This window comes from Eumetopias jubatus, unplaced genomic scaffold, assembly GCF_037043125.1.
Source record: "Eumetopias jubatus isolate StellerSeaLion01/CBP00866 unplaced genomic scaffold, mEumJub1_p1.0 scaffold_2, whole genome shotgun sequence".
NCBI classification, from domain to species: domain Eukaryota; kingdom Metazoa; phylum Chordata; class Mammalia; order Carnivora; family Otariidae; genus Eumetopias; species Eumetopias jubatus.
In genome coordinates, this window is record NW_028274808.1 from 132584016 (window position 1) to 132605919 (window position 21904).

Consider the following 21904-nt stretch of genomic DNA (forward strand, 5'->3'; position numbering starts at 1 on the left):
ATCTAACAATTTTAAAAGTTGACAATATCTTATAAATTACAACCCAATTCCACATTTAAAAAATTAGCACAATAAAGAACAAAGTGGTTTAAAAATTTGCCTAAAATCATATAACAGCATTATTAACAATAGAAACCAAGTCTTTGAATTTGTGGTTCAAACAATTTTCACCACCCAGTACTGTTTCTTCTCCTTAGAAAACTATGAGGGAAATTTGAATTCTATCAACCCTAGGTAATACAAATATGCTTTTGAGACAATTCTTTGAAACAAGCAAAAAACAAAACAAAAACCCAAAACAGAATGTGGATAATACACAAGTACAGAACTAAAAAGAAAAAATTCATCCTAGATTTTATCACTTTTACTACTATGTATTTCATGTTTGAAGAATTATTTGTATAGGAACAATACAAACAAGATACTGCCTCACCTATCAAATTGGTGATGATAAAAAAAAGAATGACAATAACCAGAGGAGGTAAGAATATGGTGAATCAGGCATGAACACAGGAAGCATACATTTGTACAAACATTGTGAAGGGCAATTTGACAATATGTAACAAATGTCTTAAAATGCGCTTGCCTTTGACTTGGCTATTCTACTTGGAGGAAGCTACCCGCAAAGATTTAGCTAAAGGGATGTTCATCAGAGCATTGCTTGCAACAGCAACAACAAATTAGAAATATTTTCAATGTCCAGCGGCGCCTGGGTGGTTCAGGTGGTTACGCATCTGCCTTCGGCTCAGGTCCTAATCTCAGGGTCCTGGGATTGAGCCCGTATTGGAGTCCCGCATCAGGCTCCCTGCTCAGCAGGGAGTCTGCTTCTTCCTCTCCCTCTCTCCTCCTATCCCCCACTCCTGCTCTCTCTCAAATAAATAAAACTTTAAAAGAAAAAAAATATTTTCAATGTCCAATAATTGGAAACTGACTGAAGAAATCATGGTACATGATAAATTCACATAATGAAGTACTTTACAGCCCTTAACAATAATAATATACAAGGTGTAAAATGTTCAAGATATTTTACATGAGAAGACTGTTAATTTTGAGCTTATGTTTATAAAAATTTATAGGACAGGGTGCCTGGGTGGCTCAGTCGTTAAGCGTCTGCCTTCGGGTCAGGTCATGGTCCCAGGGTCCTGGGATTGAGCCCCGCATCGGGCTCCCTGCTCTGCGGGAAGCCTGCTTCTCCCTCTCCCACTCCCCCTGCTTGTGTTCCCTCTCTCACTGTGTCTCTCTCTGTCAAATGAATAAAATCCTAAAATATATATATATATGCATATATATATATATATGCATATATATATATATTTATATAGGGCATATGTTGAAAGAAAAGTAAACTAAACACATTAAAAAAAATCCCCTCCCCACACAGAATGCAGATTTGTTTCTTTTGTCTTTCAATATTGTAATACAAAGATACAATGCTTGAAGCTTATGTGATCTTTTGATTACAAAGTAAATCACTATCAACATTCTGAGAAAGGCAGAGCAGAAAGATGGAATGTACTTGATAATTCTTGAGTTTCTGAATCAATCCTGAACTCTATTCCTGATTTTCTTGGTTTCAGAGATAATAAATTCCTTAATATTAAGAGATAATCCCCTACAATACTGAATAAATCCAGTTGACTTTAAGGATCATAAATATACTTTAAAAATATACAGTATATTTAGAATATCTTATTCTAAATCCATCTAATGTTATTTTAAAAATGAAATAATGAAACAGCTAAATATTTACTTTAATATCAACCAACATAATATCAACCGACATTTAACACCAGTGGAATTAATATGGGATTTCGATTTCATCTATAGGGAATTTCAGGACACCTACGAATTTAAAAGTGTTTTGCATAACATGCTCCTATGTGTAAGTTAACTAACTGGAATTTTTTTTTAAAGATTTTATTTATTTATTTGAGAGATTTATTTGAGAGCGAGAGCATGAGCAGTGGGGAGGGGCAGAGGGAGAGGAAGCAGCAGACTCCCAGCTGAGGAGGGAGCCCTATGCAGAACTTGATCCCAGGACCCCAAGATCGTGACCTGAGCTGAAGGCAGATGCTTAACTGACTGAGCCACCCAGGTGCTCAACTAACTGGAATTTAAGTAAAAACTTAAAAAAAAAAAATTTCCCTGTGAGACCTAGTTTAAATGCAGTAATCTGAGAATTAACTTACCCTCAATTTTCTTTGGGTCATGGCTGTTTCAAGGGCCATTTCTCTTAAGGGATCCCTGCTGATGTCAAGCATAGAGGCTTTGATTGTGTCTCCTGGATACAGGCTCAGCCGAGACTGTCTAAGGGCCATTCTGGCTTGCAGCTGCATCATTTCTTCTTCTTGCCGTTTTAGCATAATCTCTTGATTAATTACATTGCCTTCAAGGGGTGTTTCATATTGTCTACTGTGTAGAAACGAGACGAAAACAATTATTTTAACCTAATCAAGAAAGAAAAACAGGTTAAGTAAGGGATCAAGAATTTAAACAATTTTTATTTTGTCTTCTGAGAAGAACCGTTGCAGTAACATTTCAATCCTACTTTTAAACTACTGATAATAGTAGGCTGTCCAATTTCCACTGGATAGATCTACATGCTCCACCTCTTCTCTAAACATTCTAGCATCCTCTGAAAACTGCTTCCACTGCAGTTCTCTTCAGATGGGGCTGTTTATTCTTATAGTCCTGTACCACTGGGCCTGGAAATAGGATAGAGATTCCCCTTCTTTTTTTAAGATTTATTTATTTGAGAGAGAGAGAAAGAGCAAGCACAAGCAGGAGGGCAGAGAGAGGGAGAGACAATCTGAAGCAGACTCCATGCTGAGCATGCAGCCTGATGTGGGGCTAGATCTCACGATCCTGAGACCACAACCCTAGCCAAAACCAAGAGTTGGATGCTCAACTGACTTTGCCACTCAGGTGCCCCTAGATTTCTCTTAATTCTTATTTCAGCTTCCAGACCATTGCTGACCTATAATAGCTCCCAACTTCCCTGAAGTACATGCTATGAAATCACTTAATCCACTGCTCTGCTTTTGCTCTAGACATTTAATTATCCTACTGGTCAAGTCTCCCTTATTCATTAAAGATTTAAGTACCTGACTCAGTCCTTTCCTCTGTCAGTAATCCTGTCATCATTCAAGATGGTGTTATACAGACTGAGGAGTCCTCCAACACTCTGCCCCCACCCCCCGCCCCCGGACAGCCAGCCATCTACTCCCATGGTTATGCTGCCGATAAATAATAATTGTACTACCTCGAAAATGTCCTATTTCTACCCTCCAATGGCTTCTCTATCTAATCTTTTTTTTAGCTCACTACCTCTAATATCCTTCTTGAAATAATTCATTGACTCCAGCACTTTCTCTATTACCCTTCTCTTGCCCTTACACTGCTTGAATTCCAAGGCCCATCATTAAAATCACTCCTTTGCAGACAATCTCAACTCTCATGAAACTACAGAACCATGCTGACTGATCTCACTGGGCTCTCAGCACTATCTGGCAACTCATTTTCTTAGAGAACTATTTTATACCTTCTTCCTTCCCTTTTCTTTTCAGAGCTCAAATACTCTCTCCCTTGTTCTCTCTACTGACGATCTTTCCTCAGTTTTCTTGGTGAACTAAGAAGCAATCAGGAAATAACTTCCTCATCCTTCTACCACCAAACTTTCCAGATCTCCATCCATATGTTTTTGTCTTCTTTTCGGTAACCACGATGGCTCTCCTGCACCCTTACAGAGGCTTGATACCTCTCCTGGGCATGGAATTCCATCCCCTCTCCTACTAGTCAGAGACTTTGCCCCTGCAGTTATCCCCTCACGTGCATTCCTAATATCATACACTATGTTATTCTCACTAGTCTACAAACATGATATACTATTTCTTACTCAGAACAAAAAAAATCCTCCTTTGGTTATACATCCCCTTTTGGACTCATCCCATTCTTTCCTTCTGTTTTTTAGGGTAAATCTCTTCAAACTGCCATTTAAGTTTTTTTACCTCTACTTCATCTCCCACTCTCTTGGACGCAGACCAGTAGTTTTAGTCCCTACTATTCCACCAAAGCTGTTCACAGAAATGAGTGAACTTGTTATCAAAGCCAAAGGATAATTCTCAATTTTCATTTTACTTGACCTCTAAGCACCAAAAGACACAGTTGCTCAGTCCTTCCTACTCTTTTTGTTTTGTTTCAGAGGTGGGGAGGGACAGAGGGAGAGAGAGAATCCTAAGCAGGCTCCACATGCAGCATGGCGCCTGAAATGGGGCTCCATCTCATGACCCTGAGGATCATGACTTGAGCTGAAATCAAGAGCCAGACGCTTAAATGACTGACCTACCCAGGTGTAGTCCTTCCATAGTCTTAAAACATTTCCCTTCTGGAAAACCATGCTCTTTTTATTTTCCTTCTACTTTACTGGCTTTTCCTTCTTGGTCTCTTTTGTTGGCACCTCCTTCATTCCTAATCTCCTAGTTTTAGACTACAATAGTGCTCAGATCTCCAGATTTTCCTAGTCTCCATACATACTCCATACCTACATGACCTTATCTAGTTACATGGCCTTAATTACTTTATATATGCCTATAATTCAGTCTCTCCTCTGAATTCTAATTTTATTTGCCTAGGTGAGTATTCTACTTGGATGTTAATATGCATCTTTAGGCTATTATGTCTCAAATCAGATTTTTTTTTTTTATTTTATTTGAGAGAGAGAGAATGAGAGATAGAGAGCACGAGAGGGAAGAGGGTCAGAGGGAGCAGCAGACTCCCCGCAGAGCAGGGAGCCTGATGTGGGACTCGATCCTGGGACTCCAGGATCATGACCTGAGCTGAAGGCAGTTGCTTAACCAATTGAGCCACCCAGGCGCCCTCAAATCAGATTCTTGATATTTTTCCCCTTGTCCAACCTTTCCTCAATCATTCACCAGTTGCTTAGAACGCAACTGGGAGTCATTCTTGATTCCTCAATCCTAAAAAATCCCCTATCTGATTGGGCAGCAAATCCTGAAAGCACAACCTTGAAAATATCTACATCTGACTCTTCTCTATCACTAGCAATCTAATCAGGGCTAAATCCATCCAAATGGATGTGGGGCTAGATCTTATTACTTCCAACTGGGCTTTTACTCTTGTTAACTGTTCTTCAAAGAACAGAGCAGAGTAATCCCATTAAATGTAAATTAGATCTATGTTTTCAAGCCACTCAATGGCTTCCCATCATATATCCAAATTGTTCACTTAAGCTTCTGAGGTATGACATGGTTTGGATTCTGGTTACTACCCACTCTGCCTCTCTCTCATCCTGCTGCACCCACACTGTCCTTCCTGTATTCCTCTGACATGCAACACATCTCCCATAACTCAAGGACTTTGCTCTTGTCATTCCTTTTGTCTGGAAGGCACCCCGTCTCCTGCTATATGCACAGTTCACCCCAACACTTAAAATAGTTTTCTGTCCAAATACAATCCTTGGGAGAGGCCTCCTCTAATCACCCTACCTATGTATAAAAGAACTTGGACATCACAACCCTGCACTCTCTATCCCTTAAGTCTGCTTTTTTTTTTTACTGTCTTTTCCAATTAAAATTTTTATTATTGAAGTGTAGTTGATATACAATGGTATATTAGTTTCAGGTGAACAACATGGTAATATGACAATTCTGTATTACTCAATGCTAATGTTAAGTGTAGTCACCATACACAGTTATTACAGTATTACTATCTTCCCAATGTTGTATTTTCTATTTCTGTGACTTACTTATTTTATAACTGGAAGACTGTACCTCTTAATCCCCTTCAGTTATTTCACTCCCTCCCCACTTTCACAATCAAGTTTGTTCTCTGTATTAGTAAGTTGGTTTCTGTTTTGTTTGTTCATTTGTTTTGTTTTTTAGATTCCACATATAAATGAAATCATATGGCATTTGTCCTTGACTTTTTTCCACTTAGCATAATACCCTCTGGGTCCATCCATGTTGTCACAAATGGCAAGATCTCATTCTTTTTTATGGCTAATAGTCCAGGTTTTGTATGTGTGTGTGTGTGTGTCTTCTTTATCCATTCATCTACTGATGGGCACTTGGGTTGCTTCCACATCTTGGCTATTGTAAATAGTGTTGTAGTAAACATAGAGGTGCAAATATATTTTTAAATTGGTGTTTTCATTTCCTTTGGGTAAATATCCACTAGTGGAATTATTGGATCATATGGTATTTCTATTTTTAATTTTTTGAGGAACCTCCATACTGTTTTCCACAGTGGTTGCACCACTTTACATTCCCACCAACTGTGCATGGGGATTCCTTTTTCTCCACATCCTCGCCAACACTTGTTTCTTGTCTTCTTAATTTTAGGCATTCTGGCAGGCGTAAGGTGATACTGCATTGTGGTTTTGATTTGCATTTCCCTGATGATTAATGATGTTGAGCATCTTTTCATGTGCCTTACTGGCCATCTGTATGTGTTCTTTGGAAAAATGTCTATTCTGATCCTCTGCCCATTTTTAAATTGGATCATTTGACTTTTTTTGGTGTTGAGTTGTATATAATTTATACATCTTGGGTATGATCCCTTATCAGAAATATCACTTATAAATATCTTCTCCCCATCAGTAGGTTGACTTTTCATTTTGTTGATCACTGTTTGCCTCTATGTGTACTCTCTATCCCCTTAGCCTGCTTTTCTTTAAAGCACCATCATTATCTGATGGTGCATTTACTTACTTGTTTTTTAATGGTTTACTGGCTATCTCTCAGCCCTAGAAACTACTTTGAGGGACCTGTTTTCTTGTTTTTTTTTTTCATGACTCTATCTCCAGTACCTAAAAGTTCCCAGTACATGGTAGGTGCACAGCAATCATTTCTTGAGCAAATGACAGAATGGAATTTTATGGCTCTTTCACTTAATGGGGGGGTCAAGGATAATAATAAGAATCTGAATCTATACATTTTAACTTGCACCTGTTGGTTTCATTAAATATATTAGCCTTCTTGTTCAAAGTTAAGTCGGAAAAATAGGCTACCTCCTCAAGCAGATAGGCACAAAAACAGTGGGAATTGTACTATGTATAAACTGTACTTCAAAAGTTAACACAGAAAAAACTTAGAGATATTCTTTGGAAAACAGCTTTGAATATCCTTTTTGGTCACTGAAAGACACTTTTGATAACTCAGAATCAAAAAGTTACTCATTCTGCTGTATCTGACTCATAATTTCCTGTTAATTTCCCCCTACCCCCTATGATACAAATCAACAGCACTGCCTGGATCTGTTTTTCCATTTCATTCTAGCTAAAGGGAATGGAAATTTTTATAAAGAAGCATGCAACATGTCTAAATACAGCACTATTTATAGATCTCACAAATATATGACCTAAAGAACAAAACACGACCTCCTAATTGTGTGCCAGCATGCTAAGGATGTTATTAGAAATCTTTGTTCACATTCAGAAAATTCTGCACTTGAATAAGGAATTTAAAGTATTTTACTTAATGTGTTTGTCGGTGGGCAGAAAAGGGGGATGGGACTTGTCTAAAAGAAGTAGAATTTAGCATCTTATATTAAATATAACATATACACAGATTTAACAACCTACTTTTCCTTGAAATATTTTTTTGTGTATGTCTTTATCTAATGGAGATGCTGTGAATGCCACATTGAGTTTTTTTTTCCCTCTTAAAGTGTGAAATAAAAGATAGTTTATCATTAGAACATGATTTAATGAACTAAAGTGACTTTAAAGTTAATGTCTCCTAGGGGCACCTGAATGGCTCAGTCGTTAAATATCTGCCTTCGGCTCAGGTCGTGATCCCAGGGTCCTGGGATCAAGCCCTGCATCTGGCCCCCTGCTCCGCGGGAAGCCTGCTTCTCCCTCTCCCATTCCCCCTGCTTGTGTTCCCTCTCTCGCTGTGTCTCCCTCTGTCAAATAAATAAATAAAATCTTTAAAAAAATAAAGTTAATGTCTCCTAAAAATAAAACTTGGAAACAGCTGAAACAAATATTCTCTCATAATCTTTTGAGGTAACTTATTAAGAAAATTGAAATAAAACTCACAAAATGATTTAATTTTATTTGGAGGAATATGTTTTTAAACAACTAACAAATCAATTTTTAATACATAAGCCCAATAATTCTCCAGTTGTCTTTACTCATGTTTTCATCAAGCTAAAGAGCATCATACTATTTATATAAATTTTCTCCAAATTAAATATATAGTGAGGAGTGACTCCCTCAATTCACCACAGTGCTGACTGCATTTCAATATTTGCTTCCTACTGCTGTTCATCACAAAATGCTTTTGTGTCTTTAAGAAAACTGTATAACGTTCGCCGCCATCATGAACGACACAGTAACTATCCGGACCAAGAAGTTCATGACTAACCGACTACTTCAGCGGAAACAGATGGTCATTGATGTTCTTCACCCTGGAAAGGCAACGGTACCTAAGACAGAAATTCAGGAAAAACTAGCCAAAATGTACAAGACCACACCAGATGTCATATTTGTGTTTGGATTCAGAACCCATTTTGGTGGTGGCAAGACAACCGGCTTTGGCATGATTTATGATTCCTTGGATTATGCAAAGAAAAATGAACCCAAACACAGACTTGGAAGACATGGCCTGTATGAGAAGAAAAGGACATCAAGAAAACAGCGAAAGGAACGCAAGAACAGAATGAAGAAAGTCAGGGGGACTACAAAAGGCAACGTTGGTGCTGGCAAAAAGTGAGCTGGAGATTGGACAACAGAAGGAGTAAAGATGCTGCAGTGGCTTTATCTGTGGTGGTTGTGCAGATTTTTCATGAGAGGATCAATAAACTAAGAATGTTAATAAAAAAAAAAGAAAACTGTATAACATCAAACATACACCTATCTTTGTCTCTTACCTCTTTGTTCAAAATTACCAAATCAGGGTTATCACCACAATGGGGTCCTAGTAATATAAAATCCTACTATGCAAATAAAATACTGCTTTAGGTAAATGAATACTTATTAGAGCTTTCCTCGGAGGAAATAAAATATCATGGACTATTTTAAAAGGCACAAGAGGAGAGAAAAAGACATAAATTTAATAAAAACTGCAATATTAAAAAAAATAACTTTAGTGCAATGTATTTAATTACTTGGGAGTCTAAACCCTAGATAAATTGTCTGTTTTAATCACATGGCTATGGTTACCTGGTCTATTAATAGTTTACAGGTGTGAAACAGTGTCTGCCAGAATTAATTAGCTAAGGGACAAGTTTTTGTTAATCTCCAAATGATTCTTTTGTATATGGTGACACTTGAATTAAACAAATTAAGATATCAAATTTAAAAGGATTTCCATAGTTTGGGAGTAAATTCTGAAGCAACTTCTAGTTCTGTAATAACACATTACAAATTTCAAATAAATGTCTAACATTAACAATATGCTTTTATTCATGTAAGGGACTTGTGCATACATGAAAAGGATACACATCAAAATATTCAGTATTGACTTGACAATTTTCAGTTTAAACGAAGTAAATCAATATATAGCTATAATACTACCATCCTAAGCACAGCACAAGAATAATACCTAACACCCAAGCTGAATCTTTCAGTATAAAAATGAACTTGAAATAGCCCAAATTGGACTTTAAAAAAAAATACAAGATAACCTCTTTTAAGCCAGTAAATATGTAGTGAATAATTAACTTTTTACATAATAGGTTACTTAGTAGTAACCTACTCATTATTCATTCAACAAAAAATACTCCCTGAAAACCTGCTTGTTGAGCCTGTTCAATGTTTCAAGAGAAATTATTCTCTTAGAAATCAAGGCTTATTATCTTCTCGCAGATCCTTGATGCCATCCCCTCAGAACTTCCTGTTAATACATTATTTTATATACATATTGACAATTTTAATTTCAAGCACAAACTATAAATAATCAGAGCCAATCTTAATTTTATTTATTTATTTTTTAAAGATTTTATTTATTTGACACAGCGAGACAGACATAGCGAGAGAGGGAACACAAGCAGGGGGAGTGGGAGAAGGAGAAGCAGGCTTCCTACTGAGCAGGGAGCCCGATGTGGGGCTCGAACCCAGGATTCTAAGATCATGACCGGAGCCAAAGGCAGATGCTCAACGACTGAGCCACCCAGGTGCCCCGCCAGTTCTAATTTTAAAAGATTCCAATAACTCAAACTCAAACTACTACAATGTCTTTCACATAATTAAATGAATTTCCAAGAACTTAAAGAGGTAAAGAAAAAAGGAAAATGGAGAAAATAGAGAAAAGAGGATAATTTTGAAAACTTCTCCTTGATTCTAATAAAGAAAAACAAAACACCTGTCACTGGCATTATTACTATTTTTTCATATCACATACCTTGGTCTCTGTGACTGGCCTTGACTTGGGTTTTCACCTACCCCTGCGAGACCATTGTTAGATTCAAACCTCTTGGAAGCTTCACTTTTTCGTACTAATTAAAGAATGAAAAAAGGAATGAAAAAAAAAAATAATAGCACAGGTGATAAAAATATGAAGTAGCCTTATTTAAAACTCAAACATTTAGCAGATACACTAAGGTAATTTTTACAAATAACATTTATACCATCAAATTAATGACATAATGTCATTAAACTCTTCAGGGATAAGTCACATTATTTTTAAAGACAATGAATTAATTCCTATTATGAAAATGACTACATTATTCTTTGATGAAACTGTTATTAAGCTCCTATAATACTCTTAAAATGAGTAACCAGCAGCTTTTTAGAATTTTTAAATTTTATATAGAATTATTCTTTTGACACCTTATATCTTAACATTACTGAAAAAGAAGGACATTCATGGTTTCTTAAAAACATTTTGGTTATCCAGATGTCTCTCACCTTGTCGGAAATCTGATTCAGAGGAAATGATAGATGGACTTTCACTGGAGGTACTAAAGATATCACTGTGGTAAGTTTTATATCTTCGAATTGGTTCTAAAAGGATTAAACAAAAACATTAGAAAGCAAATGCATTAACTGTTCCACACAAATCAAATATTACATTTATGAGACTAGAACATTTTATATATTGCTTTAAATTTACCAATTGCTGGATGATATTCAAACAATGTGATTCCAATTTTGAGGCAGTTTGACATACTGGTTAAGAACCTGGACTCTGACACCAGATTATCTGGGCTTGAATCTCAGCTCACTACTTGCCAGCTGTGTGACATGTTAGGGACATTCCAGAAATGAAAATCTGAGCATAAAGTCTTCAGGATACAATTTAAAACCTCCTTAGCTTGGTACTCAAAGCCTTTAATAACCTGGTCTCCGACTACATTTACAGCAGTGGCTCTTAATATTGTGGAGTCACAGATTCATTTTTTAGAATTTGATGAAAACTACAGACCTCTCTCCACCCACTCCCCAAAACATACAAAACAACAAACTTTTTAATGTAAAAAAAAAAAAAAAAAGATTGAACGAGTTATCTGAATCCTTGTGGCAGGGTGGAATGTCTGAGCATGATGGTAGTGGGTAATAAGCCTGCAGAATGACAAGAGACTGATGTTGCAAATGATGGTGGGGAAAACTGATGAAAAAATGTGCTGAAGGAAACAGGAGATGGGGGGGGGAACCCAACATACATGCATAGTAACTTCAGCAAGGAGGAAGAACTTTTTCTTCTTAAGAAATGATGGACAAGTGAATGAGTGAAAATACAGAAGGAATCCCAAGATACTCATATCAGAAGTTGCCTTACTCCTGGTAATAAAAAGTGCATCACTTCCTGGGAGCCAGTGGCCGGGAAGCTTGAGAAGAGTAAAGAAATTCTGCTACGAAGAATGTGTTAAGAGTCAGTAAAAACCACATGAAAGCTTTTATATATCCATGAGAGCTTAGATTAGGCTAGAATGTATGAATTTTATTGGAACCAGTCAGAATGGTTTGGTGGCTTTTTCTTGGCACTATAGAAACCAAACCATGGGAAACACTAGAACTGAGCTGGGGGAGACATGGGATGTATGATGGCACACAATGGATATATATGAGGGATTCTTTTTTTACTAGTTTGCAAACTGGAGAACAGGAACTTTACAAAATGAATTATTCCTTGCGCTGCAAGGTGTTCAGTAGAGATTGTTAAAAGAAAAAGGGATGAATAAATGAATGAGATAGTCAAATGGCAACACAGGAACCAGGCTTGTAGAACCAGGATGAACATGATGGGCTGGAAGAATGGGAAGGTCATGCTGAGACAAAGAAGGAAAAATGGCCACTTGATGGAGAGGAAGTTGTGCATTGTTCTTGCGGTAATGTTTACCTGGAGAAGTAGGCATGATACAGAAGACCTCTACTTTGTTCACCTTTGTACACATTGAACATGAGTATGAAATAATACCATAATTAATGGAAAGAGTTTTGGGATTGAAAATCCAAATATTTACTAGTACTTTAAAAAAATGATTCCATTCTACCACAAGGAAGTCTCATGGTAAATAAGATAATTTAAAAAAAAATTCTTCTGGTTTATAATAAATGTGATTTGAAAAGATTTTAGAAGACATCAAACAATGGTTTTGTCTAGTTCTATTTAAATTTAATGAACAGTTAAATGGTTACTCAAGAAGAACTACTATTTTCCAAGGGCACTGAAGAACTTTTTGTTGTATTGTTATGGAACCACCATGTTAAATTTTTGAGGGATTTCCCCGAAGTTAACTTGAACAAATTACAAACCTGGCATTGCAATGTACAGGACACGAAATAAAACCAACAAGGCCAAGGAGAGGACTCAAATGTACAGAGGCAATATGGTTTTTACCTTACAAAGAAAAGTACGAAGTTGAAATAAGACTATTTAGTAGACAGAGAACTCAGTCACTTGGATGTTATGCCATGCAATAACAATTTCACATCCCACATTGAATGAATTTACTGTTTCTTTTATTTTTTTAAGATTATTTATTTATTTGTGTGTTGAGAGAGAGAGAGAGAGAGAGAATGCACAAGCATGGGGGAGTGGCTGGCAGAGGGAGAAACAGGTTCCTCTTTGAGCAAGGAGCCCAATACAGAACTCGATCCGAAGACTCTTGAGCCAAAGGCAGATGCTTAACCAACTGAATGACCCATGCGTCCCATGAATTTACTGTTTCATAACTATTTCTGCCAGTGGCTGTAAGACAGTAAATAAATTTCAAGTTGAATTTCCATCCTTTGGTTGTGCTTCATAACTGTTCCTGTATTATTTCATGAGTCCATGTTCCCTTTCCTTTTTTCAACTCTTGGGTTCCTTCTGTGAGACAAATTAATGTAATATTGATTATCCTCTCTTAAAACCATAACAATAAATCATTTTTCCTTAATGAACTGTTGGTCTATAAATATTCTCAGTACCACACCTTCGGGGAGGGAGGGCACTGACTTATGATGCCTTATTGCTTTATAGTCACAGGGCGCTGGCACTCCAAAAACATGGACTGGATGACTAGCTTTGCAGCACTACTAGGGGATAGGAAGACTTTGAAGACCAGGGTAGGAGTAGGGAGTCTATGTTAACTAAACTGTAGGAATCTCTTTTGTAAGCTTCTTGTATTCTGAAATGTATCTTTTAAAATGCTGTTAGCCATGTTCCTTTCATGTAGTGGCATGGCCAGATTGAAGTTCCCAGGCGTTATTTACTACTCAGTCATGCTTACAAGAATTAAATAATAAATTTAACCATTTCAGGAATTATTATAAAATTCATTACAAACATAAAATTATTACAAACATGTCCTTCACCAAGAATGTATCTTGCATTAGTGTATATGGAGAGCCGTATTTTGCATGCTTAGAGATCAAGTGATCTGATGGGAACATTGCTTGGCTTTCTGAGATGACCTACTTAAAGGCATCCAGTAGACACTAACTAGTGCCAGAGCGGATTTTGTCCACTCTTCTGGTCTGCCAGAAGAAGGGTAGTCCCTAATTATACATGAGGAGTCCTAACATTATAGACAACTTTTTTTTCGGTTCAGGTCATGATCCCAGAATCCTGGGATCGAGCCCTGCATCGAGCTCCCTGCTCCGCGGGAAGCCTGCTTCTCCCTCTCTGTCTCCCCCTGCTTGTGTTCCCTCTCTCGCTATGTATCTCTCTGTCAAATAAATAAATAAAATCTTTAAAAATAAAAAAAGTGTCAGACTATTTTTTAAACAGAGAAATGCTCCTAAGTATTTATAGTATACTACAAAGTTTTATAAAAACCAAAATTCTTGAATCATGTGAAATGGACCTATTAAGAATATTCAGATATGCACTTTATAAAATGCACATACGGCCACTTTCATTGCAATGTTAAAACTATAAGAGCAAAATTTTAAGCTTTCACCATTATAATTGCAGAACTGTATTTCGCTTTTGTGGGATAAAATTAGATTCAATATCTAATTTGTTGAGTTGCAAATTTCTCAGTAAATATTTAAATGAAACCTACCTTGCACAAATGAGTGTACTAGGGTCCATTTAGGGGCCATGATTATTCCTCATTTCACTAGACAATTTCCTTCTCTTTGATTTCCTACAAGTACTTAGTTTTTAGATGTGGAAAATGAAGTTGTAGGAAAGAATCTTAGTGTAGAAATAATGAATGCAAAAGAATAAATGAGTAAAATAAGCCTTGATACATATCACCAGAAAAAGCAGCACCAAATTGGGTATATGTGAATATATGTATATAAACACAGAAAACACATAGGAATATATTCTCTCCAAAAAACATTTTGTAGAATAGCAGTGAGAGAATGAGAATAGGATCTACAGAAGGATGGCTTAAAGAATTAACATTTGGAGTCTAGTTATAGAGATTCTGTAATCATACATACTCTGACAATTGGAGACATCTTTTCATTTCTAATTATTTTACCACAATTAAGAGTATACTATTTTTGGTCAAGAGTACAAGATATAAAAATCTGAGATGTTTTGTTATTCTTTAACCTTAATCTGGTCCTTTAAATAAAAACCACTCCAACCCTAATATCCTATCAACTCCACTTTTATAGTAACAATAAGAAGCAAGCTAGAGCATTTAGAGATAAGTTCTTGACAGTCACAATTTCTACCACTACTTAACACACTTAACACTTTAAAATTTTTTGTTCACACTTAACACTTTAAACATATAAATCTGTAGTATGTGATCACGAACACTATACTTTTAGTATTTTGGATATTATGAAGATTTACATGATATTCTGAGCTTATGTAAAGCTATTTCAGATGAAACGTTCAAATCTACAACCTTCCCATTAAAATGAAACTAAGCAAGCACAAACTGTAATCTAAAAACTAAAAACATCATTTACAAGTGATACATATTCAAGCTCAGACAAATGACAGGCAGAAAGTGAGACTCAGACAATTGCAGCATTAGGAACTAAATAATTAAAAAAAAATTTAAACTCTGCATTTTTAAGGTTATGGCTCTAGTAAAATATTTCAATTTTCAAATCCGCCAAAGAAACAAAAATAATAACATTATGTTTTCAATAAGTGTTTTTCTCTGTGCTTTCTTATCAGGGGATTAATTTTTAGGGATTAAAGATTACTCCTTTTATATGTTCAGTAGAGTCTACTGTATTCTATGTTATACCATGTTACATTCTACATGAATAGAACATATTCTAAAATCCCTTGAGAGCTAGACATGATCAATAAAATTTTTAATCAGGAGGAACAGAACTCACACAAGTATAAAGATACATAACTAAGGAAATATATATGGAGAAATGCTCTGTGAACTGTAAATTACTTTACAGATGTAAAATTTGTGCAGAGTAGGAACAGCAAAAAGAATGAAGTCTCTAGTTCCCTCAATCTGTAACAGTCTTGTGTAATGGAGCAGCCACCAACCTAGGTTGTGTCTTGCATCTGGGCTGGCTATGACACTCTTCTAGAATCCTCCCGGATCCCGTGTTGTTAGGACTTCTCTACCCCTTCTAAAGTTTCCCCAACAGTCCAGAGCTTTAAAGGAAATTGACAATATTTGTTGTTGGTTGTCAGGTTATGACTTCTTTTGGAGTTGGACAAAACACAGGAGGAGGAGGTAGGATTTCTCATGATGCAGAATTCATCAGAGAATATCGTATCACGTATCTGAAATAGCACTTACCAAATATTTAATATTAATAGCTACACTGCAATACTCAGTTTACATTAATACTTATTATCAGATAGGGCATAGTGGTAGATACTAAGGACACAGCTATGAATTAGACCATGGAAAATTTCTTTTTTTTTCCTTAACGATTTTATTTATTTGACAGAGACAGAGACAGAGTATGGGGGCGGGTTGCAGAAAAGGAGAAGCTGACTCCCCACTGAGCTGGGAGCCAAACTCAGGCAACTCCAGCACCTGGGATCATGACCTGAGCCGAAGGCAGATGCTTAACTGAGCCACCCAGGCGCCCCTAGACCATGCCAAAATTCTGATTTTTATAGGAGAAACAAGCTCCTGAAAACAATAATTTAAATGAAAAATAGGACATCATCATAAACTGGGAAGGTGAGACAAAGCTTCCTGAACCTGGCTATGCCTGAAAGCTTTTTTTTTTTTTTTTTTAAGATTTATTTATTTATTTGAGAGAGAGGAAGAGAGAAACAGAGGACATGCGAGTGGGGTGCAGTGTGCAGAGGGAGAGGGAGAGGAAGAATCTTAAGCAGGCTCTACGCCCAGCACAGAGCAAATGTGGGGCTTGATCTCAGGACCCTGAGATCATGATGTGAGCCGAAATCAAGAGTCGGACGCTTAACTGACTGAGCCATCCAGGTGCCCCAATTTTGAATTTTAAAGAGATAAGTTTTGAAGAAAAATTTCTCTCTCCGTAACGTCACTAAAAGTATCCTACATGCTGATCTGTAGTATTTATAAACCCATCCTCTTGTTTTTCTGAAATGCAACTATAAAAACATGTGAGCTTTCAAACTCAATCTTCTCATGAAAATGAGGTGCCTCAGTAATAAGCGCAGGCTCACATACTGCAGTGTTTACATATTCTAGTTGCACAACACAGAGTTTAAGCTGCATTCACAAGGCAGGCACGGAACAGCAAAACTAGGCTAGACCAGAGGTCACAACACTGTTTTCTTTAAAACAGTATTTAAGATTGAAGTAAAGTAGACTGACTTAAAACTCCTTAAATAGTAATATTTAACCATAGTCACTTTTGAAGAATTTAATTTTATCTGTTCTTCATATTCCCTTCTAATATTTATACAGAATGCAGAGGAGTTTTGACTGTGGGAAGCAAAATGCTATTCATGGTCCCCGCCCAGGGTGTGGAGTGCTGTTCATACTAAACTCACAGTACTGGTTCCAAGTCAATCTCTCATAATCAGGAGTGTGCTACCAACCCACATGGCAATGAAAGATAGGGAGTGTGGGGTAATTACATACAAGAGAGACGGTCACAGATACTTCTATTATAAAATAGATGATACGTCCGATTTTGAGACAGGGTAGAGAGGTGCAAAAAAGATACTACGAACAAGGAAGAAAGGGAAAAAGTCGACTAGGAAAAAGTCGACCTCAGTCCTCTGCTGAGGTGAAAACCATGAAACGGAAAGAATAAAGCAACAAAAAGAGAGTCACATCAAATTTACCACTAGTTTCCACAAGATAAACCTGTTATGTTTCTTTCTGCCCTTTCAGTAAGGATTACTGCCTTTTCAATGTAGAAAACTATCTGAAAGATTAAGTATTAACTTAATAGAAATAATCTTATATTTATTATTTTTAAACTTCAACTACAGTTTCTTTCTCAGGGTCTTTTCCTTTCTTATTTTGCTCTCAAGGAAGTCAGAGCACTCAGTGCTAACCACTGCATTTTGATAGTTTACATTCTTATTTCACCGGCTACAGGATAACGATCTTACAAGATCCTACTATAGGAAAGCCCCATTAAGACACTATCTACCACAATAGAGCATGCAACACCATAGAGCTCCATCTTAACCCCTATCCAGTGTGGTTTGCTGCAGCAAGAACTAAAAGTGCCTCATTTGAGCCTTTTTAAAAAATTATACTATCTTGTTTTACTGTATTAAAAAGTATCTAATTTTATTAGAGACGTAAGGGGTTTGTTAGGTGGTTAGAGTTGAATGCCCAACCTTCCAGTCAGTAAAAAATTTTCCAAATAATGTATCTGAACTGTATCTCATTTCTGCTTGAAATCAGAATGGCAAAGTGGAAAAAATCTTATTCTGGGTTTCAAGAGATCTGGATTCTAAATACAGCTCTGTTATAAATTATGGATTATGTATCTCCTTTGGCAAATTAGCCTACTCTGGGCTTTTGAAAGTGAGACGTTTGGTTTAAATAGTATCCAGATTCCTTCTAGTACCAAACTGCTCTCCCCTGTGTTAGCTGGCTGGTTGATGTTAGCAGCTAAGGAAATGTTATAGAGGTGATTTATGTAAAGGCTCCTTTCAAGAGGATGGACTAAGGAAAGGGCTATACATGTGAGGTTGAAGCAGACAACTGTCTTCCTTTTTTTTTTCTTTAAAATGATTTTATTTATTTGAGAGAGAGAGGGGAAAGAGAGAGAGCGAGCAGGGGGAGGAGCAGAGGGAAAGGGAGAAGACGACTCTGCACTGAGCATGGAGCTGGACGTGGGGCTCCATCCCACAACCCTGAGATCATGACCTGAGCCCAAATCAAGAGTCAGATGCTTAACTGACTGAGCCACCCAGGTGCCCGAGACAACTGTCTTTCCTATTAGTTCAATGAGCCTCCTTACCATGCTTAAAAGGACAAACCCAAATTTGGCAGTTACTTTTCTTCCAATTGCTGATTAACCCAATGAACACTGGAACACATCTTTTTTAAAAAATCAGGAAGTAACACAGAGTTGGAAATTCTCAGACTGGAGCTCTGAAATCTAGATGGAAATCCACAGTCTCCCATAATGATGGAAATTCTATCATTAACTAGTTACATGGTCTTGGATAAGTTATTAAATCTTCATGAGCTCAGGAATATGTACTCCAAGACCTCTTCTAATTCTGTAATTACTCATAGCCAGTAGCAACTGCCAGATTTAAAGATCACAAAAATTGTACAGAGCACTATTTTTTAAATGGCTGAAAACAAGAATATTTAAAAAGAAATGTGTACATTAGCAACATCCACTCTTCTGCTTGATTTCTCACACATAAAAGGGATCTGTGGAGCCTACTTTTCATGAGAACTAAATGAGATAAATGGGATTTGTATTGTTTTCTACTCTCTTTTCTTATTCGTATCCTAGCTAAAATTTTTATATTAGTAATCTGCACTTTTGTTTGAGCAGCTAACATAAATTATCTCACTTTTAGAAAATGCACAGCATAAAACCAGCAAATTACTCAACTAAATAACTAAGAATTATTGCTTTTGAATTCCAAACAACAAACATTCTTTCTGAAGAATACCTTTAGTCTAAAGCAAATATAATTTATTACTACTTGTAAGTTATTATATAATAATGGAGTTTATTTAAGATGGTGTAAGCATTTCCATAATAAACCAGTATTTTCAAAGTGTTTGTTTAACTTGGTTATAAAATACACTCTGGGGGAAAAAATAAAAAAAAATACACTCTGGGGAAAAATAGGTAGGTTCTTTGTGAGAACAAATGCTTTCGAAAACTTCAATAGCAAAGAAAGATTTCAGGATGAAAATGGTATCAAACAATTCCATTTTATTTTTAAGAAGACATCTTTTCCTTTTCTTCTTTTCTTGTATCTCTTGTAATGAATATAACATTTCTAAATTTGGAAGTTAGGTTTTGTAACAAGTTACCATTTTTAATAAATAAGGGTCATAATATTATATACCATCTTTGTAGATATATATGCATATTTGGAAACAAATTGTAAACAAGTTGGTCTATTTGAGTTTCTTTAACACATGTGCCTGCACACATTCCCTGACAAGATAAAAGGCTCATATGTAAACTAGGACATAGTTCGGCTTAATACTCACTTCATGGGTAATCAAAAAAATCACCTATTCAAATAAAATATATCAGACTAGTGTAGCATAATTTAATGCATTTAATATATTTCCATTAGCGTTTGATTTCTTTACTGTTTAACTCTCAAAGCAAGGTTCAAGTGTAAAAAGCTTTTCTCAGACTTAAATTATTAATTTAACAAATATTAAGCATATAATCTTTTAAAACACACACATGAGAACATAAGAACATGATTTCATTCTTAATATTCACATGTTAATAAAGTATCTTATTCAATTTCTTGAATGTTAGAAAGAGTCATCTACATCACTATGTAGGTTCATTATTTTACTCTGGGACTATCACAGTTTATCTATTTGAATAATTAAGGGTTTGGGGTTTTTTTCCCCATCAGGCAAGAATTCTTCGCATAAACGTCTCTTATGTTCATAAGAAGGTCAGGCTAAGTTATTATTCATATGCTAGTTGTTGTGCAACATTAAATAATCATGAAGTACAACTTGTGAAAGAGAAGACTTTAAGCTACAGAAAGTGTCTTTTCTGCCACAACTCTAAAAGCTTACTGATCAGAGTTAAATAGTGAAATCGTGCATATAACAAATTTCTAAGGTATTTTCTGTCCTCGAAAGTTTTCAGATCAAGATTAATCATCTCATAAAGCTGGCTGTTTTCTTTAAATGCACATACATACATACATGACCATAATATCAATTAAGTGTTCAATAATTTCCTTTATAATTTTAAATTCACCCCTAATTTGCGATTCCTGAATTGAAAAAAAGAAGCAAAGCTTCTTTTACTAGAAGTAAAGCATAATGTGTAGAGTATGTTCAGTCCAAAACTATGCTTAAGCCTAAGTAAAAGAACAAACCTTTAGCAGAGCACTTTAAAGGTATTTTTGATCTATGTAATCAAAAATATTCCACTGGAACAATGGCCTTAAAAATGAATTATGACCCTTGATTATGCCACGACTCTTGTTTTAAATTTCTCTTTCAGCTATGTCCCAAAGTTTGTCTATAAGGGGAGATAACAAAACTTTAATCTTCAAAAATGTAGAGATTAGACTGATAATTCAACTTTGTTTTCTCTTCCATTGATTTATGTTAAAAATTGCCTCTATCTATGTCTAACACATAATTTTATTCTATTCAATACATTGAGGTTTGTGTGCCTATCAGGTATTTTTGAATCAGAACTTTGCCCTGCAAATAAGAATTTATCATTGATAAAGTTGTTTTTTAATGCACCTCATATTAATATTGTAATAATTTGATTTGTTAATCACTTTACATTCACTACCTAATCTACTTTTGTTAAGCCCATTTTACAGATGGAGTAACTTACACTCCACTTGGGAGGGAGTAAGCCCAGTTGCTGAAGGAAGTATCATGTAGCTACTGATGCAGTAAATAATTCAAACCTAGGCTGTCTAACTCTATATCTATAAACCTAAATACCATGACTTTTAAAATACAGATTTAAAACTTCATTCCAAACCAAACAAACTCTAGGAGTTGTGTCCCTGTTTTTTTTTTTTTTTTTTTTTGAGATTGGTGGTTTGGAAACCAATGCACTATCACCAGGCTACTCTGCCTTCCTAGGATTGCTGATTTTTATTAACTGCCTCTTATTTCCATGAACCAGACCTTTAGGGAAGCCTCTTTTGAGAGTGCAAGATACACGGTGCTGGGGAGGATTAAAAAGATGTAGAAAACATGGCTCCTGCCTTGAGAAGTTTACAATCTAAAAACATGTTACCCAAAATATTGAAGGGCTATAAAAGTGCCTGGACTGGGATGCTTACTAGAGATGAATGTGTGGGAGCAGTGTAGTTTGATTAGAGTTTTGGTGGAAAGGAGGACAGAAACTGACAGAGAAGAGACTAACCTGGGTATAAAGCTTTGGCAGTGGAAATAAACTTGTGGA

The 21904-nt window shown here is 36.1% G+C and overlaps 1 protein-coding gene and 1 pseudogene across 9 annotated transcripts in view; one reads left to right on the forward strand and one right to left on the reverse strand.

Annotated features, from left to right (window-relative positions):
• PTPN13 (protein tyrosine phosphatase non-receptor type 13) overlaps positions 1–21904 on the reverse strand; it is a 204168-nt gene that overhangs the window by 79379 nt on the left and 102885 nt on the right. For all 9 annotated transcript variants that reach the window (XM_028124191.2, XM_028124189.2, XM_088021120.1 and 6 more), the window contains exons 8-10: positions 10871–10966; positions 10365–10458; positions 2190–2412 (exon numbers count right to left, since the gene is read on the reverse strand). In XM_028124191.2, the coding sequence (XP_027979992.1) occupies positions 2190–2412; positions 10365–10458; positions 10871–10966 (413 nt within the window). The remainder of the gene's footprint in view (positions 1–2189; positions 2413–10364; positions 10459–10870; positions 10967–21904) is intronic.
• Positions 8343–8841, forward strand: LOC114224901 (small ribosomal subunit protein eS24 pseudogene; annotated as a pseudogene).